This window comes from Vanessa cardui, chromosome 23 (assembly GCF_905220365.1).
Source record: "Vanessa cardui chromosome 23, ilVanCard2.1, whole genome shotgun sequence".
In the NCBI taxonomy this organism is placed as follows: domain Eukaryota; kingdom Metazoa; phylum Arthropoda; class Insecta; order Lepidoptera; family Nymphalidae; genus Vanessa; species Vanessa cardui.
Window position 1 is genome coordinate 4,395,691 of NC_061145.1, and position 20,059 is coordinate 4,415,749.

At 31.5% G+C, this 20,059-nt stretch overlaps 1 protein-coding gene across 1 annotated transcript; it reads left to right on the forward strand.

Moving 5' to 3' along the window:
* The first annotated feature begins 554 nt into the window (after positions 1 to 554).
* On the forward strand, positions 555 to 14,831 carry LOC124539927. The gene is made up of 3 exons (XM_047117307.1): positions 555 to 1,010; positions 4,455 to 4,582; positions 14,269 to 14,831. Exons 1-3 carry the CDS (start codon positions 614 to 616, stop codon positions 14,446 to 14,448), a joined length of 705 nt encoding a protein of 234 aa, XP_046973263.1. The 5' UTR covers positions 555 to 613; the 3' UTR covers positions 14,449 to 14,831.
* The last annotated feature ends 5,228 nt before the right edge of the window (positions 14,832 to 20,059 follow it).

Consider the following 20,059-nt stretch of genomic DNA (forward strand, 5'->3'; position numbering starts at 1 on the left):
GAAGTCAACTTTACATTTGTTGAATTGTATTAAATATTAGAAAAGCTTTAAAAGCCTCCACATAAGTTGTATCGTACAATAGGGTAATTTTATATAAAAACCTATTTTATTTCAATGTAGTTCGAGATTCAAATAATATATATACCTAATATAAAAATTATCTCACAAAAAATAAAATTCACATTTTTGGAATCCATAGAAAACGTCTCAAAATTAAATTTTTTACATCTGTTTAAGAATACCTATAATTAAATCCCATATTCACAGAAACAGTACAATTAAGTTTACCATATCTATATACTACATATTCAACATCCGACCACGAACGAAGACAAGCACAACAATTTTCCATTTCGCTACACACTCACACAAACAAATCACGAACGCTAGTTACACATTAACCGCAACTCCACCAGCTCCATAGCATCTAACGTCATTAGACTTCGATGAACATTAACAGCCATTTGATGTGAAAACAGCCTCAGTGAGTGTACCCCCGATCTCAGAGGTACAATTCATTTTGTAGTGTACATAGCCTATAAATACGCGTCGCTTGATAACTATTGCACAGTCTTTTTTATTGTACCATCCTGTAAACATCTAAGTATTCAAAATGATCAAGATATTATTTCCCTTAGTATTCCTTGTAGTGGTGTCAGCGGACGACTTCGGGATGAAATACGTGATGAGGATATACGAAGACTGTTCGAGAACGGACGGGATAATGCCCTGTTTGAAGAAGAAGGCCATCCTGTTCTTTGATAGGGCGGCCAGGATGGAAGCAATACCTTTGGTCGCTGGTGTGGATATTGTGAAGACGTCTGATATGGATGTTATGCCGGTTAGTGAGAACGATATAGATGCAAACCTGCCAAGGAATATAGCCAGCAAGGACGAAGCATTGACGGACATGCTATGGAACAGGATAGCGGCATTCGCGAATTCAAGAACAATACAGCTGTCACTCCCGAAAATTTCGGGCGAGGAGTTGAACAAAGGCGTGGAAGAAGGTAATATCAATTTACTAATATTTCTACGATAAATAACAATCCAAGTATCATAAAACATATAGATAGAACCTATTCCAAATTTAAAAATTCGAACGTAATTTTAAATCTATAAACTATTCAATAAAAACTTTTTGAAAAGGATTTGCAAATAAATGTATCCAAGAAATGGGTCAATATCTCAACAGTTATTGCAATAAATCGTTAAAGATTGACGCTTGGAATTGAATCTAATGAGCTTTTACGTTCCTACTAACCTTTCAATCCTGCAATAACTGTAACTTTCTCTTAGAAAAGGGAAAGATATTACCTCAATACGGCTTTGCATTTTAACAATAACACAAAGTATAAAACTACAACAGAACATTTTATATCCCGTCGTATAAATAATTATTTACAAAAAGGCTGAATATTCATCACCTTTGCTTAAAATTAAATAGATAGTGAAAAAAAACTATTTATAAAAGACATTTGAAATGAAATTGGCTCTTTTAATAATCTTTTGTGTTCTATATTCAAAAATCTTAAAAAAATGAATTTATATTTTTAATTTAACAACGATTAATCGTTTCATTATTGACTTGAAATTATTAAAGGGATGTGCATATTAGTCATATCGAGGAAAACAGGATTTTGATTTAAGAATATAAAGCTTACTGCTAATATTTGAAGTATAATAGGTATCGGATCTCCTTGGTGAAGATTAATTATATACTTATAAAAATGGTTAGAACATTCAAACAAATTCACGTATATCTTTATGAGAACGCATAAAGCTTTGATATTAGAAGCAAAATGTAGGTCATAATAATTAATGAAGAGATAATTGTATATAAAAATATAATACACAATAATGGGCTCGATAACAAAAGATATCTTAACATTTCATCTGAGTAATTAAAACGGTAAACCACATTTTACACGCATGCGTTAAGTAGACGGACTATACAATACATATATCTCAATAATGCTAACAGAAACATCTCTTAAGACACACTAAATTAAAAAAAAATGAAGGTAAAATACGCTTTGAAGGTATATCATGATTATTTACTATCAAACTGTGTGTACAGATAATGACAGAAGTTATTATCAGCCCTAAAAATTACTCATCTCTATCTCTGTACCTGAACTTTACCTTAAAAGTCATATAATAATCAATACAGGATGAGATATATTTAAAATCCGAGTCATTAAATTTCAAATTTCAATACAAAATAAACTCCGGTTCATAAGAATAGCACGTAATTCAAAATAATATAGAATTGATGTAATTCACAATAATAACAGGGAAAGCTGTATTACGATCTAATAATTGGGCAGATTTACACTTTCCAATGGACGAAGAGTTCGTGAGAACTATGACCCCGTTGATGACTGCCAAAGTCACCATATCTATGTATCAGCTGTATCTCACGTCTTCCTAGATGTTGAGACTTATTTTAATTAAGTTTAGAATGGTTGGTTTGCACTGTGAATCAGAAAGAACAAAAAAAGATCCTGATCTTATCGGAAGGTCACACATTATCAGAGTAAAGTTTTACTTCCTAATTGCCTAAACTTTTCTTTCGGATTACTTATAAAACTTTTACCTATAAGCCTATTAACGTCCCAAAGTTGGGTTTAAATCTCAGTCTATTCCAACAAGCTACTTCAATGTAGGTTAACAGAGTATCGTCCGACAAGCATCCTCGTGAAGGTATTCTCACGATGCTTTCCTTTACCACAAAGCACGTGAAATATAAACACAAATTACGCATATGAATATTAATCCAAAGCACAAACTTACTGCAAATTAAATAAGTATAAATTCACTGATGTTTCTGTGAGCTTAATTTGTGTTTAAAATTCATCTTTAAATTCACTTAAGTCTCTGTGAGCTTAATTTGTGTTTAAAACTCATATTTAAATTCACTGATGTTTCTGTGAGCTTAATTTGTGTTTAAAACTCATATTTAAATTCACTGAAGTTTCTGTGAGCTTAATTTGTGTTTAAAATTCATCTTTAAATTCACTTAAGTCTCTGTGAGCTTCATTTGTGTTTAAAAGTCATCTCAAGCAAGGAGGAAATCGTGAGAATATCTAAATGTTCCTCATATAATTCTGATATATACATATATCCACAGAGTAGTAATGAGTCAAAGTAGGCGTTTGTAATATAATAATAATAGTTTTAAACAAAACTAAAACTCGAATATCTAAATGAACATAATCTTTATATTAAGAATAATTATATATTTGTTAATCTTAAATGTCATTTCTTAACTCTTTTCATAGCAATTGAACTGAAGTCATTTTAATACTGAGATTTGTACGACGTAGTCATTGTTTTATATGTGTATTTAATAATTAAACACTTTAAATTAGACAATCGTTTAAAGAGAGATGATAAAACCATTGTTCTTAAAAAACATAACAAAAAAAGTCCTTATAATTAATAAATAAATTAAGAAATTATGTATGACTCTTTCCTTTGACATGAAACAAGGAAAGGGATTTAAAACTGTTAAAAATGAAAACTAAATATTAAATGTAGGAAATTATTTGAATTTACGACTGATCTTATCAAAATCGTACACGAATTTATAAATCGCTACACACGCGAACAAATCGTTTTAAATGTAAATAAGCAAACATGCGATAACATTTTACTAATTTAAGGAAGTATTGCATAATTATTATTAAAGGAAAAGTTAAAAATATTGGGAAGACCAGGAATATTTGATAAACTACAATAAGAAATAACTACAGTATATGGCTGAAGGAGTACATCAAGGGTTGCCAGTGATTGCTGATAACAATTAATTTCAATACTTCGATACTGTATCTGGTTTAGTACACGATATTCTGCCACCTGCCATATTATATACCTTTAAATGCTATACAAATTAGCGCAACTTCACAACAACAAGAAAACTCTCAACTCAAATATATATTGTTTTAATTAAAGATATATAAATGAGCATTAATTGTTCACTTCATGTTAAATCACCACACATTGTGATCAAATCATCAATATGAACATTTCAAGAAAGATGTTATTTACTTTGTCCCTTAATAACAGCTCATTCCAACTCCAAACCAGGACACAACAATACAACACATAAAACTTAATCTATACAAAAACAGCTTGTAAATGTACCACTGATAGGCAAGGCCTCCTCTCCCGTTGAGGAGAAGATTCAGAACATATTTCACTACGCTGTTCCAATGCGGTTTGGTGGAATATACATGTGGCAGAATTTCTATGAAATTAAACACATGCAGGTTTCCTCACGATGTTTCCCTTCACCGCAGAGCACGAGATGATTTACAAACACAAATTAAGCACATGAATATTCAGTGGTGTTACCCAGGCAGCTAGCTAAACACTGGGCCATCTCGGCAAATTACATTTGGTATAGAACCAAATGTACAATAATTAATTGGTATAAATAATGATTTCAGGACGCGGTAAGATGAAGAAAATGATGGGAATGATGATGATGGGTGCGGCGATGAAGATGGCAGCGATGATTCCTCTCGCAATCGCTGGCCTCTTCATATTGGCGGGGAAGGCATTGATAGTATCAAAGGTATGTATGACAAAGACAATAACACATTCATTTTGTGAACCATCATGAAACATGTATCAAATTATTGGCTGAACTATTTTCATTTCAAAATGTATCAATACAAGCATCTGCTTAATAATAGTATACGAAGTAGTCTTATTTGTCATAACTTAAATTAAATATATCTAGACGAATATGTCAAGGAATTGCCCCTATATTTCCAATCTATATGTAATTTTATACACTTCACCAAATTGACTGATATTAAATTAATATGAACATTACCTTAATTGAATTAAAAATCCACTAAAAGATAAGTAACTTACGATGCTTTTGCGTTATTCCTGCATTAGTTAGAGAGGTTCAAAACGAAGCCTCGATCTAGCTTTCATCGCTTAGCTTTCATTAAATATGTAGGGCGATAAAACGATAATGGAATTGTACATGCAAACAGACAATTTAAACTGAAGAGGAAATATAAACGAGCCTTTGATTTAAAATGTAGCTCTTTCGTGACGCAAGTATTACAGCGAAATTTTCAACGAAAATTTAGGACCTATGTTATATTTAATACATGAAACATATGTATAACTAGAGAATACAATTCGCTTTTAAATATTTTGGGTAATAGTTATGCATTAAGTCCCAATGCATACCAAAATTGTACGAATTTTACGAATTATTATTGACAAGAAAACGACAAAATCGCCGAACATATGACTAGTTGATTACAAGATTAGTAATATTATTTATACAGTGTCATTCTTAGAACACAATATATGTAGGTTGGCAAGCTAAGAAAAATGTCCCAACAATGGACATATATGGTTGAACGGTAAAAGTATAAAATAAAAGAATAGCATTGCCCTAAATCGTAGACATTGTAATCATAGGGAAAACGCGTAAAGATGTTTTAATTATATCTCTTGTAATTTCTTCCTCAATTGTTAATGCCGTGGGAAGTGTTACAATAACTTGTCACTGAGTTAAGGTACTTTGTTGTTCTTTGAGCACATTTGATTCGTGTCAAGATGAAAGATGTTAAGGCAGTGAATGACACGACAAAATGTTTTATTTGACGAAGGAATCCGAACGATACAGGAAGTTGTATTATTTGAAACTCTTTGCGGTTTAATTATTTATAATGATTTGTTAATTCTGTAAGTTGATAGAGTTTTTGGATATAGTTGACGTATTAAACATTCATTTTTGTAACCAAAGCTCCAAGAAGTAAAGAAATAACTTTCATATTTATAAAATTAAATCGGTATGTTTATATCAATAAGTGTTTTTGCAGCATAACATAATATCCTATCTAAACAAAACCAAATTTCCAGGATATCAAGAACAAAATACTCTGAAAATAACTTCACATTTTCATCGGAACTATAAAAAATTTCCTACTTACAATTTTCTTATTTCCAAACAATCTAATCAAATTGTTATACTAGGTTCCATTAGCTTCGATCAACGGTCGTTACTTGAACATTTTAGTTGATGGAAATTATTTTACTTGGAAAAGTCCATCGTTGAAACTGGTATAAGTTCGCAATATGATCAACAATATAGCTATTTCAAAAGGAATTGCTTTAAGATTACCGTGAAGAAGTAGCACACTTTGCAAACCATTAGCTACGCGCTCTTCACTATCATTCACTGCGGTCTCAATGTCTATGTACAGATTTAGTAATGCTTGCATGATAATATTGTAATAAAATAATGATATCGCTCTATAAAATTAATTAATTAAAATCTAGTCTTGAAAAAATATTGCTATCTCTTTTTTTAATGGTATGGTGGTCTTTTAAAATTAATTGATTTTAAAGGGAGCTTGAGCAAATATAACAAATATGCTATCTCTTTTTTTGGCATGTGCTCGTAACAGGTTGTGTTGATCTCAATATAAAAATACAAATATAAACAAAGTTTGATAACACAAAAGCTGTACTATCAACGTGTGCAATAATTTCTTATTTAAATATAAACAAAGTTCTTTAATTATAAGATACACTTTAAACTGTTCAGTACAGTTTTGGTAATTGTTTTATAATTTATTGTTACATTTATGTTTTTCTATATGACGTAATATATTTTATGTTTTTTTTTTCTAACGCTACACTTTAAGTAGCATTCAATTACAAGCTGTTGGCAACACAGCCCTTTTATTTCCTGTCCCGTTATCACGATTTATGCGGCTTTCGGGCTTATCATATACTGTTTTAAATAGCATAGCGATAATTTTATTAGATATTTAAATATAAACTTATAAATATTACAAGTTACAAATTGGTTATTATAAATTGTACAAATAAACAAATCAACGCTCCTTCTGTTCTCATATCAGAATTTTTGGTACTTTATAAAATATGATGTGTACCGGGAAATCGGGTTTTATAAAATCTCATCAAAGCCAGTTCCAGAAATTCAAATTCAGAATAATCAATAACTGGTTCCATCCAGTTATAACGAGATATTATATTTGAGTTAATACATAGCGTGTGCATATATAAATACTTGCAAATCAAGTGCATAATGATTATTTATAACGTCCTACATGCATACAAATCGGAGTAATGTCCGTTCAAAGTTATAATGACACTGATTCTCAAATGACACAGATAAACTTGGAAATAGGAACAATCGTTATTGTTATAACGATATACAAGAGGAAATTGTGATTTAGAAATCGAACTTTTTATAGCTTTAACGATGCTCTAATAATCCTACTATATGTATATAATGAATATGATATATGTGTATTGACATTTATAACTCAATCAGGCAACCGATGAACGAATTTGGAACGAAATTTTGAATAGAGATTGCCTACCTACATACGTAGTTGAAGCTGGTGGAATCTATATATATAGTTTGTATGTATATATAGTAATTGATTCGTAGGTCTCGTAGCACCTGTATAAGATCATAGGCACCGAGGTATTGGGTTCAAAACTGAGAATTTTTTTCAGATGATAACTTATAGGTTCAGTAATCTTGATTAATATATCTATGTTTTGGTCACGTATAAATATATACATATGTAACTACATATATGTATATATATATGTGTAATAATAGGAATGACTAATAAACTTTTAGGGTTACAAACGATTATTCAAAAATGCTTACTTATTTATGTGTTTTGAGTTTAAATTTTCCGGACTAAGAATATATTAATAAGCCGTTAATTGCAGACAATTATTGGTCTTGTTTGGCCAAATAATTTGCTTAATTGGAAACTGGCATTAGATTGGCTTATGTGTTGGATCCAAGTACAACATTTTTATTTTAAACAAAAAGATAGTTGTTAGACGCTACACGCTCACTTGGATATAAATTACACAAATTGTCTGAGAAGATAAACTTTGACAATGCAGATCACAGATTTTGTGTGTCTTATTTAAGGTCAAAGGCTATCTGCCTGTCTTGTTATACTAATAGAGATGTAACTTTCTACAGTCGTTAGCCATAAATATGGAAACTGTATACAGGATGACAATTTTGTCATTGGAATTTGGCGATTTTTTTTTTGTATTATTTATATATATATCAGATTCCATATTTTCTTGAATAAGAATCAGTAATTAAACTTTCTGATTTTCTATTTGTTTATCCTCGAAAAATTCTAAACCGTAATTTAAAGTTATCTAGAATCTTCTAGAAGATTCACAGAAATAGAACACTACGCTATTTTAATCATTGCAACTACTAGAAGCTATATAAAATCAAATAAATGTACAAAAAAAACCACAATACCGACTATATGAAAAATAAGATAAACTCTTACTTAATTATTACATATCGAACCTATCCTAGGACATACAAATGTGTAGAAAGTCTAGCTTTCTAGGTTGCATCTAGATAAACCAAAGGTCAAGGAAAGCTCTGTACGTGCGAAGGTATTATTACTTGTTATTTTCCTTTAATTTCTATACACACGACTCCATGCTCATTAATCATAATCATGTGTATTTCTGACACTACGCAAACAAGCCACTAGACGAATGGAGCTGTGAATTATTAAATAATGTGTAATAAACAATAATTGTTATTGAATTATTTAGAAACTATGGACACACCCCGGCTTCGCACGTGTCGCCTTTATTAATAGTCTATGATGTCAATATAATGTACCTTTTTCAATTAAAGAACATTTTCAGAATATGATCGAGTGTCGTAGATTATCTTTTATATATGAACAACCAAATTCTAGCTCTACATAATGTTATTATAAAGATATTCTTTGGTGAAAAAGCTTACGTTAAGAACAGTGGCCGGCATTTAACTTAAATATTATTAACAAACAATATCTGTAACGACTTTGGTTTAACTAAATCTACACATATTTAGAAAAAAAATTATTACTTAAACTTATAATATAAAATAAGTTATATTTAAAAAAAATATACGTTGACGTAATTTCAATTCGATTCTTTAAAAAAAAACGTGTTCTGTATAAAGCACGGTCGTTGCTACCGGCTTATGTTTAAAATCAAAATGAATAAATTTATTTTGAACCTTTCTACCTTGTACCTAAAAGTTAAATTAAAATGTGTTGTAAGCGCGGAACAGGAATTTAATAAGAATGGCGGTTACATGTCGACCTTCGATGGACCATTTACAATTCTCGTGGAGTTGTAAACTGGCATAAAGATAACATACAGTGTTGCCATATAATAATTTTTGCCTAAATTTAGGAAAATAAAAAAAAACATTGCATTACATTTAATTAAATATTATAATTTGTATTATAATCTATGTATAATATTAATTATAGATTATGACATAATACATTTAAATCAAAGTATTCACAATACTATTACATTTTGCTTGATTTTTAAGCGGAACATTTCTATTTTTAAGGTATCAATTAAAAATGTTTCTTGTCCAAAACCTTTGAACGAGTAAATTAAAATATAGAGTTTGGCTTTAGTTCACTTTATTGTAATTAATCCCTCGAGAAATAAACAAATTTTGTATACAAAATATATATAAATTAATAAAAAAATGTGTACATAAATCAAGTTATTTTAGGTATCAACACTATATAAATTGGATTAAATAAAGAGTAAGAGAATTTCAAACAACGACAACACTGGCCGCATTCTGTTAGTCTATTGCAAGCCGCGCTTTGAACAACAACTAAAATAGTTTCTTTTTTTTTTTAATTATTTTATTGTCGTCTTAAGTAAATCTCGTGCGGCTTGTCCTATATCAAGCCGTAAGAGATTCACTTCGGTTGATGATAAATAATACGACGAAGGAAATATGTGACGTATTTAAACTTAGTAATTACTTTGTGGGTATTTTTAATTTGTCCGTGTTATCTTGTTAGGATGTTATTTATCTGTACTATTTGTTCTATTTTTAAATTTGTTTTATCTTTATGACTTATGCCTGTTCTATTTTTAAATTATTATTTTAACAAACTTTATTTATTTTTCTATTTATTTTATTTATTCTATTCTATCTTCACTTTAAATTTTACGTTAATCATATTTTTTGACATATAACAAGTCTTTTTTTTTAATTTTATAGCGTTATAAAATAACTAATGAGGCTTTAATTGGCTTCGTCATTACGTATCATTTAGAAAAATTGCTATGACCATCACTGTTTGAGTTGTTAATTGATGCAACTACTCTTCATGGTTTGAACTATTAACTACCACCTACCACTAACGACCACTTAACATTGACTGTAATTTAATTATTTTTTTTTATTTTTCATCATAATATTTGAAACGCTTAGTATGCTTATGCTTTCTTATGAGGTCGTGTTTGGTATGGCCACTACTACAAACATACAAGAACAATTGGTTTGTAAACGAAACAAAATTCACAAGTATCAACATGCTCGTGCAAGAAGGTTTCATTCAAACGGTTTGAAAATTCTTAAAAAAAAAAGAAATTTTACTGCATAATTAAAACTACAAAAAAGGAATACGTTCTCAATTCAAATGTATACATCATTTACATTAATTTATTAATTGATGTAAGAAAGACTATCAGCACAAATACACAGGAAAATAAAATACGACATTAATACAGTACTGTAATACCATTAAAGGCATTTATAGCAATATAATTATCATCAAATGACACTTAATTTAAATTAGGAAAGTAAAAAGATGAATATAATAGAAAATAAAGAGTATATATAACAATGAACGATATCGCCCAGTGATTAGACCGAATCTTAACCGATGATTGTGGGTTCAAACCCGGGCAGGTCACACTGATTTTAGCTGTTTATAATTCATCTCGTGCTCAGCAGTGTCTTATTTGAAATTCTGTAACATGTGTTTCATTGCGTCGAATGAATTATAACTCAAGGTGTTAACAACAATATACCCAATTTTTAAGACCTCTTTCTATTTTTTTTTTTATTTATTATTCCCATTTCGTTTGAATTTTCTATGAATGTTTCGATAAAACTAAGGCATAGTAATTACATAGTAAGTTTACTAATGCGTTGAATTTGGATAAATATTTATTTAAAAGAGTTTAAACAGATGCTTTAATTACAACACGTATAACAGTTTATTTCTAGAAAATACCGTAACTCTGTATGTATATATATATATTAAATATTATGTTTCATATGATACTAAATTGTATATTACTAATAGTCTTTCGCGGCTATGCTTGCGTTTATAGAGTTTATTAGCAGTTAGGTACTTCATAACAAATTTCATCAATTTCTGTCACCGGTTTTGCTATGAAAGAAAACAAACAGAGTTGCTTTGTATTTATAATATTAGTATACAGTGTATAGATTACACGTATGCGTTAGCTTATTTCGTCAAGTAGTGAACCTGCTTAATGAAAATTTCAAATAACCAACAGACATGCAACGAACAGCCTAAACGAGTATACCTAATAGGATATTATCCTCTTCAAACCGGAACACAACAATACTTTTTTTTATTTATTTATTTATTATAAAAAAGTTTTTATAAAAAATAATAGTTCTTGCCAAGCTATACTTAAAGGCGAGACGCGCTTGTTATAAAAAAAAATGTTTTTAGCACAAATACAAATATAGTATTCACTTCACATAAACTTATGGCTTAAATTAAAACAATAGCGACATTTTTTCTTCATCGAGAATCAAATACCTAATCTTTACCAGTTTTCTGCTTATTTCATTTTTTTGTCTTAGCATAACATTTCTATGGAATAATTTTGGTACCATATATTTAAGTAGTATTGTTTGGCGATAGAATATCTGATGAGTGGGACCTTTAGCTCTACCTTTTAACACTTAATCAAAAAAGCTATATTGTTATTAAATAACAATTAATTAACTCAGTTATCTTCATCGCCTCGCCTCTAACTTGTGATTTACTAAAGAGGCTGCAAAAAGTCCCAGTGTCAAATATATATGCTAATAAAATATTGAGTGTGTCAAGATTTATTTCTTAATTAATTAATTAATTTATTTATTTATTGTAAGTTACACCATCAACTTTAAATAGACATCTGGTGAAATTCAAAGTGATACATCTTTTAAGGTGTAAACAACATCGATCAAGATATTCGCCATGGCTGGCAACTGAAAAGTAATCAATACCTATCACTTACACTATCCACAGAAAGCATGTTAAACGTTGATCCTGTGCCTTGTCTCTGGTCGTGTCGTATTGCCATATCAGATCACGAGAGTGAGGAAAGAAAGTGCATTATATCTACAGTTATGCACTGTATTAAGAACTCTTACGCATATAATGGGCCCAGATTGATCAGTGGTGGATGCCGCGTGCGTCTTAACCAATGATTTCGGGTTCAAACCCAGGCAAGCACCGCTGTATATACGTGCTTAGTTTGTGTTTATAATTCATCTCATGCTCGGCTGTGAAGGAAGACATCGCGAGGAAACCTGCATGTGTCTAATTTAAGTGTGGAATATGTTCCAAACCCTCTTCTCAATGGGACAGGAGTCCTTAACCCGGCAGTAGGAAATTTACAGGCTGTTACTACGCAGATAATACTAGGCTTTGAGTTTAATTTTCAAAGTCAAATTTTAGTCATGACAAATCTTTGGAGTTTGTTTCCTCAACCGTACCAATCCATCTATTTCGGGTGTTCTCCATCCTACGTGACATTGGCGAAATAACCTGTGCCCTGTCGGCGCAACTAAAAGCCATTAAACTAAGAATTGAATTTTTTTCTCAATTCAAGTAAACTCATAAAAGCACTTCTGAATATCATGCACAGTATTGATTAATTGTAAACACATCAACGGCTCGGAAACTAGATTCTACCGGAAAAAAACCGTCAATATAACTATATTGAGTTTATTAAAAATACAATTAAATATATGTATCAATTCCACCAACCCGGATTGGAACAGCGTGGTGGATGTTATATGTTCCAAACCATTTCCTCAAAGGTAGAGGAGGCCTTAGCCCAGCTGTGGGAAATTTACAGGCTGTTGTTGTTGTTGTCAAACAAATATTGTAGACGTGAAATTGACTCATTTGTTTGTATCTCTCTGTGTCGACGCTTTATCTTATCGAATTTCAAATCTTTACTAAAAAGGATCCATTAAAAAAGATATATTTTTCTACAAATACAAAGAAGTCGAAGTAATATATAAATTCCATTATAAACCCTTTATTTGATAAACGCGAGTATGTTCCTAACGTCATTAGTTTATTCTTTAAGGCTTCGCTGTTACGTAAATAACAAAGCATGTCGTGTTCAAATAACTTGACCTATATTAAAAATAGATTCGCATAGCAATTTGCCGTATAATAAATAATATAAAAAACACAATCACGATTAAGCTTCAAAATGTTATCTAACAGTAAGAAATAAGACTTCATAATCAGAAACAGCTAATGAACTAAATATGAAAATATATATCTATGAAACTACTTGACCGATTTTAATGAAACTTACACTGTTACCTAAGTTCAAATGTACTTAATTTTAAAATGATCTTACTACGACTTTTATTTTTCGAGAAATTCGTGAACAAACATACAAACGTACACTTACGAAATTAAGTATACGTAATTTAGAGCCTAAATGCTCAAATATAATTAAATTCTAACAATGCTACATACATGTCGAACTGATAATATCCTTCTCCTTTTTTAAGAAGTCAGTTAAAATAGCGATGATTGAATTTTTGATTTTGTAATTGGATTGATTGTGGATTATGAAAAACAAGTATCCTATCCTGACGAATTAATATATTTATTGAATTTTCTAATCTACAAACTGCTCGTGCTTGGCGTAATCTTGAACTGTTACTGCCCTGTTTTAGAGCTGAGATTGCTGAGAGAGATTTTTGAGCAGTGTTTAGAACGCGTGCATCTTAATCGATGATTTCTGGTTCAAACCCAGGCAAGCACCACTATATATGTGCTTAATTTGTGTTTATAATTCACGCTCATGCTCGGCAGTGAAGGAAAACATCGTGAGGTACCTGCGTGTGTCTAATTTCATCGAAATTCTGCCACATGTGCATTCCACCAACCCGCATTGGAACAGCGTGGTAGAATATGTTCCAAACCCTCTCCTTAATGGAAAAGGAGGCCTTAGCCCAGCAGTGGGCAATTTACAGGCTGTAAGAAAAGGGCAGTAAATTAAAGTAAAGTATACTTTAATTTACTACCCTTTTCTTAAAAATGGGTAGATCTAAACTCAACAGAATATGCAGGCTGTAAATTTAATTATATATTTTGTTTTTTTCAGATCGCTTTACTCCTAGCCGGTATCATAGCGTTGAAAAAGATCATCGCTCAGAAGAACGGTGGTGGTGGCGGCGGTCACGAGAGCCACGGATGGTCGTCCGGAGGTGGTGGCAGCGGGGGATGGGACCGTAGATCATATGACGCGTCCGATTTAGCGTACTCAGGGTACAAGAAAGATTAAACGGACAATAATTAAGAGTTAAGTAATAAGCGAGTTCCATTATTAATATTATTACTATATATTTTGGCTTTATTATCATTACGTAATTTTAAACACGCGATGATTTTTTTTTTATAAAAATGTTATTTATAAGTGATTTACTTTAATCGAAAGAGGATTATTTAAATTCGCGTTCCATTTGTCATTCGATTATTGTCATTAAATTTTTTATAACTTTAGTTATTAATATGTATAAAATAATTCTGTACATTTTTTACAAAAGCATGCTATATGGATACCTAATTATTTATAAGAAAACGACAAAGTATAACTATATAAGGATATTTTGTTTGCTAAGTCTCATCGAAACGAATAAGTAATAAAAATAATGAGGTATCTTATTCTTCTAGGATCTAGACAGTAAGAAAGCCAAATATTGAACTTTAAAAGATGACCCATTTTTGACACTCTACACAACTTCGATCTAAGAAACGCACAAGCCTCTATTTATGAAGCCTCTTTTGCTTAATATTTTATTCTAAATTTAAATTATGAATGGATATTATTAATAATTGATATGCTTTATAAAGGAGCGTTATATACAATAATATTGTCAAGTTCACTTCGGGTTAGACCAAATTTTCTTTTTAAAGTAGTTTCTTAAAAGTACTATCATCATGTCTAATTTATATATCTACAAACCCCTGTTTCGAAATGCTAAATATTACATGCTTTAATTAGCCTCTTGCTTGTAAATGTACAATTGGGCCCAACAATTCTTAGTTGATCCGATCTTTTTACAAAAATCCAGATAGCCATCCATATACAATTTTTAGACTGAAGAACTGAAATGAAAACTAAAATTATTGTAATTTTCCAGATAGGCAGTTAAAGTTTTTCTCTTATGCAATATGCATGTATTATATAAACCTTCCTCTTGAATCACAATTTATTTATGTAAACATTTAAATCCCTTGCGTAGTTTAAAAGATCAAAGCAAATAGTGCGGGGGAAGCAACTTAATACTATGTGGAGATAATACGTGTGTCAGTATATGAGAAGTCATATTAAATTTGCTATTTAAATGTTTATTTTTTACAAATTGTCCTCAAATAAAGGGCAATTTCATGAAAGTATTTTTTATAAAAACTCTTTTGTAACTAGATTTAAGTTGACTGCTTTGTATTATAATTTTATTTATTGATGTAATTTATTGTAACTTATTAAATTATTTAATAAAACTGTGTCTTTTTATACGTGTAATGTTTCATTTTCTACAAACAAATTTTTAAGTAATATTCTATACTTTCCTGCTGAGAAGCGGGAGAGCTTAAGAGCTTAAGAGAGCTGAGATGGCCCAGTGGTTAGAACGCGTGCATCTTAACCGATGATTGCGGGTTCAAACACCGCTATATATATGTGCTTAATTTGTGTTTATAATTTATCTCCTGCTCGGCAGTGAAGGAAAACATCGTGAGGAAACCGGCATGTGTCTATTTTCATCGAAATTCTGCCACATGTGCATTCCACCAACCCGCATTGGAACACGTAACAGCGTGGTGGAATATGTTCCAAACCCTCTCCTTAATGGAAGAGAAGGCTTTATCTCAGCTGTGGGAAATTTATAGGCTGTTACTTTACTTTACTTTGTACACTTTCCTGCAGGATTGAAAATTTGGAATATTCCCTTAAAAGGAAGATTAGAAGTGTCAGCATATATCACTATTACTGTAATAAATTGAAATATTTTGAATCGACTATTGTCTGTCTGTTTGACTGTTACATTTCACGGCTACGCCAGGAAACATAATTTGATAAATATTGGTATGAATCAAGTTTGAAACCAAAGGAAAGATATGAAATTTATATACTTAAAACCTACAACGATCATCAAGTAAACGTATCATCAAGTATTCTGCCACCAAACAGCAATACTTGTTGTTGCTGTATACTTTTTTTTTTATTTAATTTACTACACCCACGGGCTCGCAAATGCCCGTGCCGTTTTTTTACATTTTATATTAAAAATTTTGGCGTTTTATATTTTATACTAAACATCAGCAGTGTTGCTGTTGCTTTATACTAGTTTGAATCTAGTGAGCCAGTGTAACTACAAAGTCATAACATTTTGGTTTCCAAGGTTGGTGGCGCATTGGCGATGTAAGGATTGTCATTTCAATGTTTTAGCATACGGGGACTTTTGGCTGCTGGGTTTTCCCTCTAGCCCGGTTCGCCCCTCCTTAGTGAACCTGCAACCCCGGCCTCTTCCAGGGGGTCCATAATAATACCGGGCTCAGTGTGGACGTCCAGTCAACATTGACCACACAACGCCAGTACTCCCGACCTCAAACCATCCTCCGAGTAGCCGGATTACAGGAGACGCCACGATCCCAGTCGACTGACCTTAGACCTGACTTAAGGTTGCAGTGACCTCTTGTCATTCGAATTAGCATTCACAACTTTTTAAATTAAGGAATATATTTGATCAGAATAAGTTTTCTAAGAAATAAAATCGAAATCGAAACTCACCGCAGAACCAGTATATGTAATGTGAGATGTAATGTTAACTATAATAATAACAGTATCGAACTATTATAGCATATCAACGATAGCGTAAGTCGACATACAACATATCACAACTGCAATGAAAGGTTCTTACAGTAAAGCACCGTATCTGATCGTTTCAAATTCTGAACATATAAGGCCTTTTTCGTAGTCATTTAGCTTTCCTAGGGCTGTTTTGAATTGTCAATACTTGAAATTTTATTTTGTGGATCGTAGTATTTATTACTCGCTAATATTATGAGCATATTTCTACTTGGTGGTCGGGCTTTGTGCAAGCCCGTCTGGGTAGGTACCACCCACTCATCAGATATTCTACGGCCAAACAACAGTACTCAGTATTGTTGTGTTCCGGTTTGAAGGGTGAGTGAGCCAGTGTAACTACAGGCACAAGGGACATAACATCTTAGTTCTCAAGGTTGGTGGCGCATTGACGATGTAAGGAATAGTTAATATTTCTTACAGCGTCATTGTCTATAGCTAATGGTGATCACTTACCATCAGGTGGCCCATTTGCTCGTCCGCCAACCTATTCCATAGGAAAAGAAAAATGATTTTTTTAGTACAGGAAATATTAGTGAAATACGGAGAATAAACCGAGAAGTGCTTATTGTTGAGCCGGGAAGGCTCAGTGGTTAGAACGCGTGCATCTAAACCGATGATTGTGGGTTCAAATCCAGGCAATCGGCACTAAATATTCATGTGCTTAATTTATAATTCATCTCGTGCTCGGAAAGGAAAACATCGTGAGGAAACCTGTATGTGTTTAATTTCATAGAAATGCTGCCACATGTGTATTCTACCATCCCGCGTTGGAACAGCGTGGTGGAATATGTTCCGAAGCTTCTCCTCAAAGGGAGATGAGGCCTAGCAGTACTTTACAGGTTGTTGTTGTATATATTGTAATTTTGATAACATTACAGACTAAATTTGACTAATTATTTAAAATTGATTCGAACCAGGAAATTTTTGTAGCTCCAAGTCCGTAACTTAGTTTAAGTTCCGTTCTATAAATGCTTATATTTTGTTTTTGCTTAACTCTAACATAACTATACATTTGTATAGTATAGTATCGTATAGTATTACATTTAAAGACAGTATCTACTTTTATTTTTTTAAGCTGTTTGTATTAATTCTATGATTATATAATAATAGCCTAATAATTATAACTTTTGTATCCAGATCCGAAAATATATATATTCATAACGAGCCCTGATATGAACCAATAAAAAAAGGGCAACAAAAAATCATTTTTTTTAAATCTATTATTATAAATAAGGTAAAAACTATGACCCTAGTCAGTCAAGCAGTCTCATTGCATGACATAAATAAAACACAGATTTAAAATGAATTAGAAGTGACAAAACTGAGTATTTTGAGAAGTTAGAAATTTAATATGCCCCTTATTTTATACCCGTAATCTTTTCGCTCATGACGAGTTAACCGTGCCATCGAGTTCTTGAATTAAAAAGAAGAGTGTCAAGCATAATACTAGACAGCGTTGCCACCTGCACAATGCACAAGAGTTTACATCAGTTCTGTGTATTATACACCATCATTTATAGTCAAAGATTTTTGGGCAAAACCACCTGTTACTGGAGCACAAGAATAGGCATCGTTTTTTAGCAGTTGAATACGTCATAAATAAAAGCATTTTATTTTTTGGCATAGTAACCCTTCCTTTTTGCATGTGTGCGTGGTTCTGTTTCATTGACATTGATATTCTGCTAACAAACAATGATCGCATCTGTTGTTATGCAGATAAATATCTTGGGCAGTTAATATGTATGCAAGAAGGTCGCATAAAAGGCGTTCCTATTGTATAAATCTTTATATTTGTACTAAATCATAATATCAAATAAAAAAATAAATATTATTGATGATTTCGTGCAATTGCATGCAAATTAATTGTTCATTTTGTCATAACGGAAAACGTGAGGAAGTGTGTTTGAATAATGTCAAATAAGATATATGCTTATTTAATACATACCCGCAAATGGTATTAAAAATTTGTAATGTTAGCTTAAAATTAATTATCCAAATAAAAAACAGTATCAGTAACCAAAAGCTTCACTGCGCGATACAGGTCTTTTCTCAAAGAGACATCTTAGAGATTCCACAGCGCTGCTCCAATGCAGAAAGATTCATTTGATTGAAATATTTCTGGATTCCAATAAATACTACAAACTATGCTGATGCTTATTAATATAAATGTATAATATTTACACTTTAATTACAAAAATATGTACAAATATTCCAATCAGATATGTACAAGGAAATATGAAATCCTTAAATGCCAGTTAGACAAGTCGAGTTCAAATAAAAAGTATTTTAAAATTGTTCAGTCATTAAGCTACACACGCTAATCGCAATGAAATGAAATAGTCTGTTTGCTTTTTGCAACAATCGTCCCTCAATTAATTTTATTAAATATTGCATGACATACATACTCTCTTCCTATAATAGATAATTAATCGATCACAACCTACGTGACATGTAACAAACTTTCAGCACACGTAAATAATGCGTTTAACACTTACGCACTCACACATAAATCTTAAACGTATAATTGGTGGATTTGTTATTTGTAAATCGAAGAGTGATAGAGTTGCGAATAGGTTGGGGTTATCAAAGTTGTATCGGTATATGTGAATTGGTTTCCGTCCCTGTCGCGTGATTCACGCCCGACTACATCACGTACTGTTCCGCAAATCTTCGGAAACATTACAATGGCATATTTAACCGCCGCTACACATAATTGTATTTATTTTTAACTAGCGGTCGCATATGGGTTTAATCGCGTTTAAGGGGTTGATTGGAATTTGTCGGGCATAGCAAATTAGCCTACGTTCTAAGCAGACAGAGTTAGTTGCTTTTGCTTTTGCTTTTATATTTGTATAGATGTGGAGCAACTATTGGCGTGCAGTCATGCCTCTTTTTCGCCTCCTCTCTCTACTCGCTTATGATACATTGCCTGTATACTTAATACGTTGTTGATATGTAGAATTATATCTTTACTAATATTATAAACGTAAAAGTAACTCTTTCTGTCTGTTTCTCGCTCTTTCAC

What these genes read in the sequence shown, in the direction of transcription:
- LOC124539927 (XM_047117307.1), top strand. Translation starts at nt 614, where the DNA reads ATGATCAAGATATTATTTCCCTTAGTATTCCTTGTAGTGGTGTCAGCG. An exon ending in GAACAAAGGCGTGGAAGAAG is followed by an intron (nt 1,011 to 4,454) that starts GTAATATCAATT and finishes TAATGATTTCAG; the next exon opens with GACGCGGTAAGATGAAGAAA. An exon ending in AGGCATTGATAGTATCAAAG is followed by an intron (nt 4,583 to 14,268) that starts GTATGTATGACA and finishes TGTTTTTTTCAG; the next exon opens with ATCGCTTTACTCCTAGCCGG.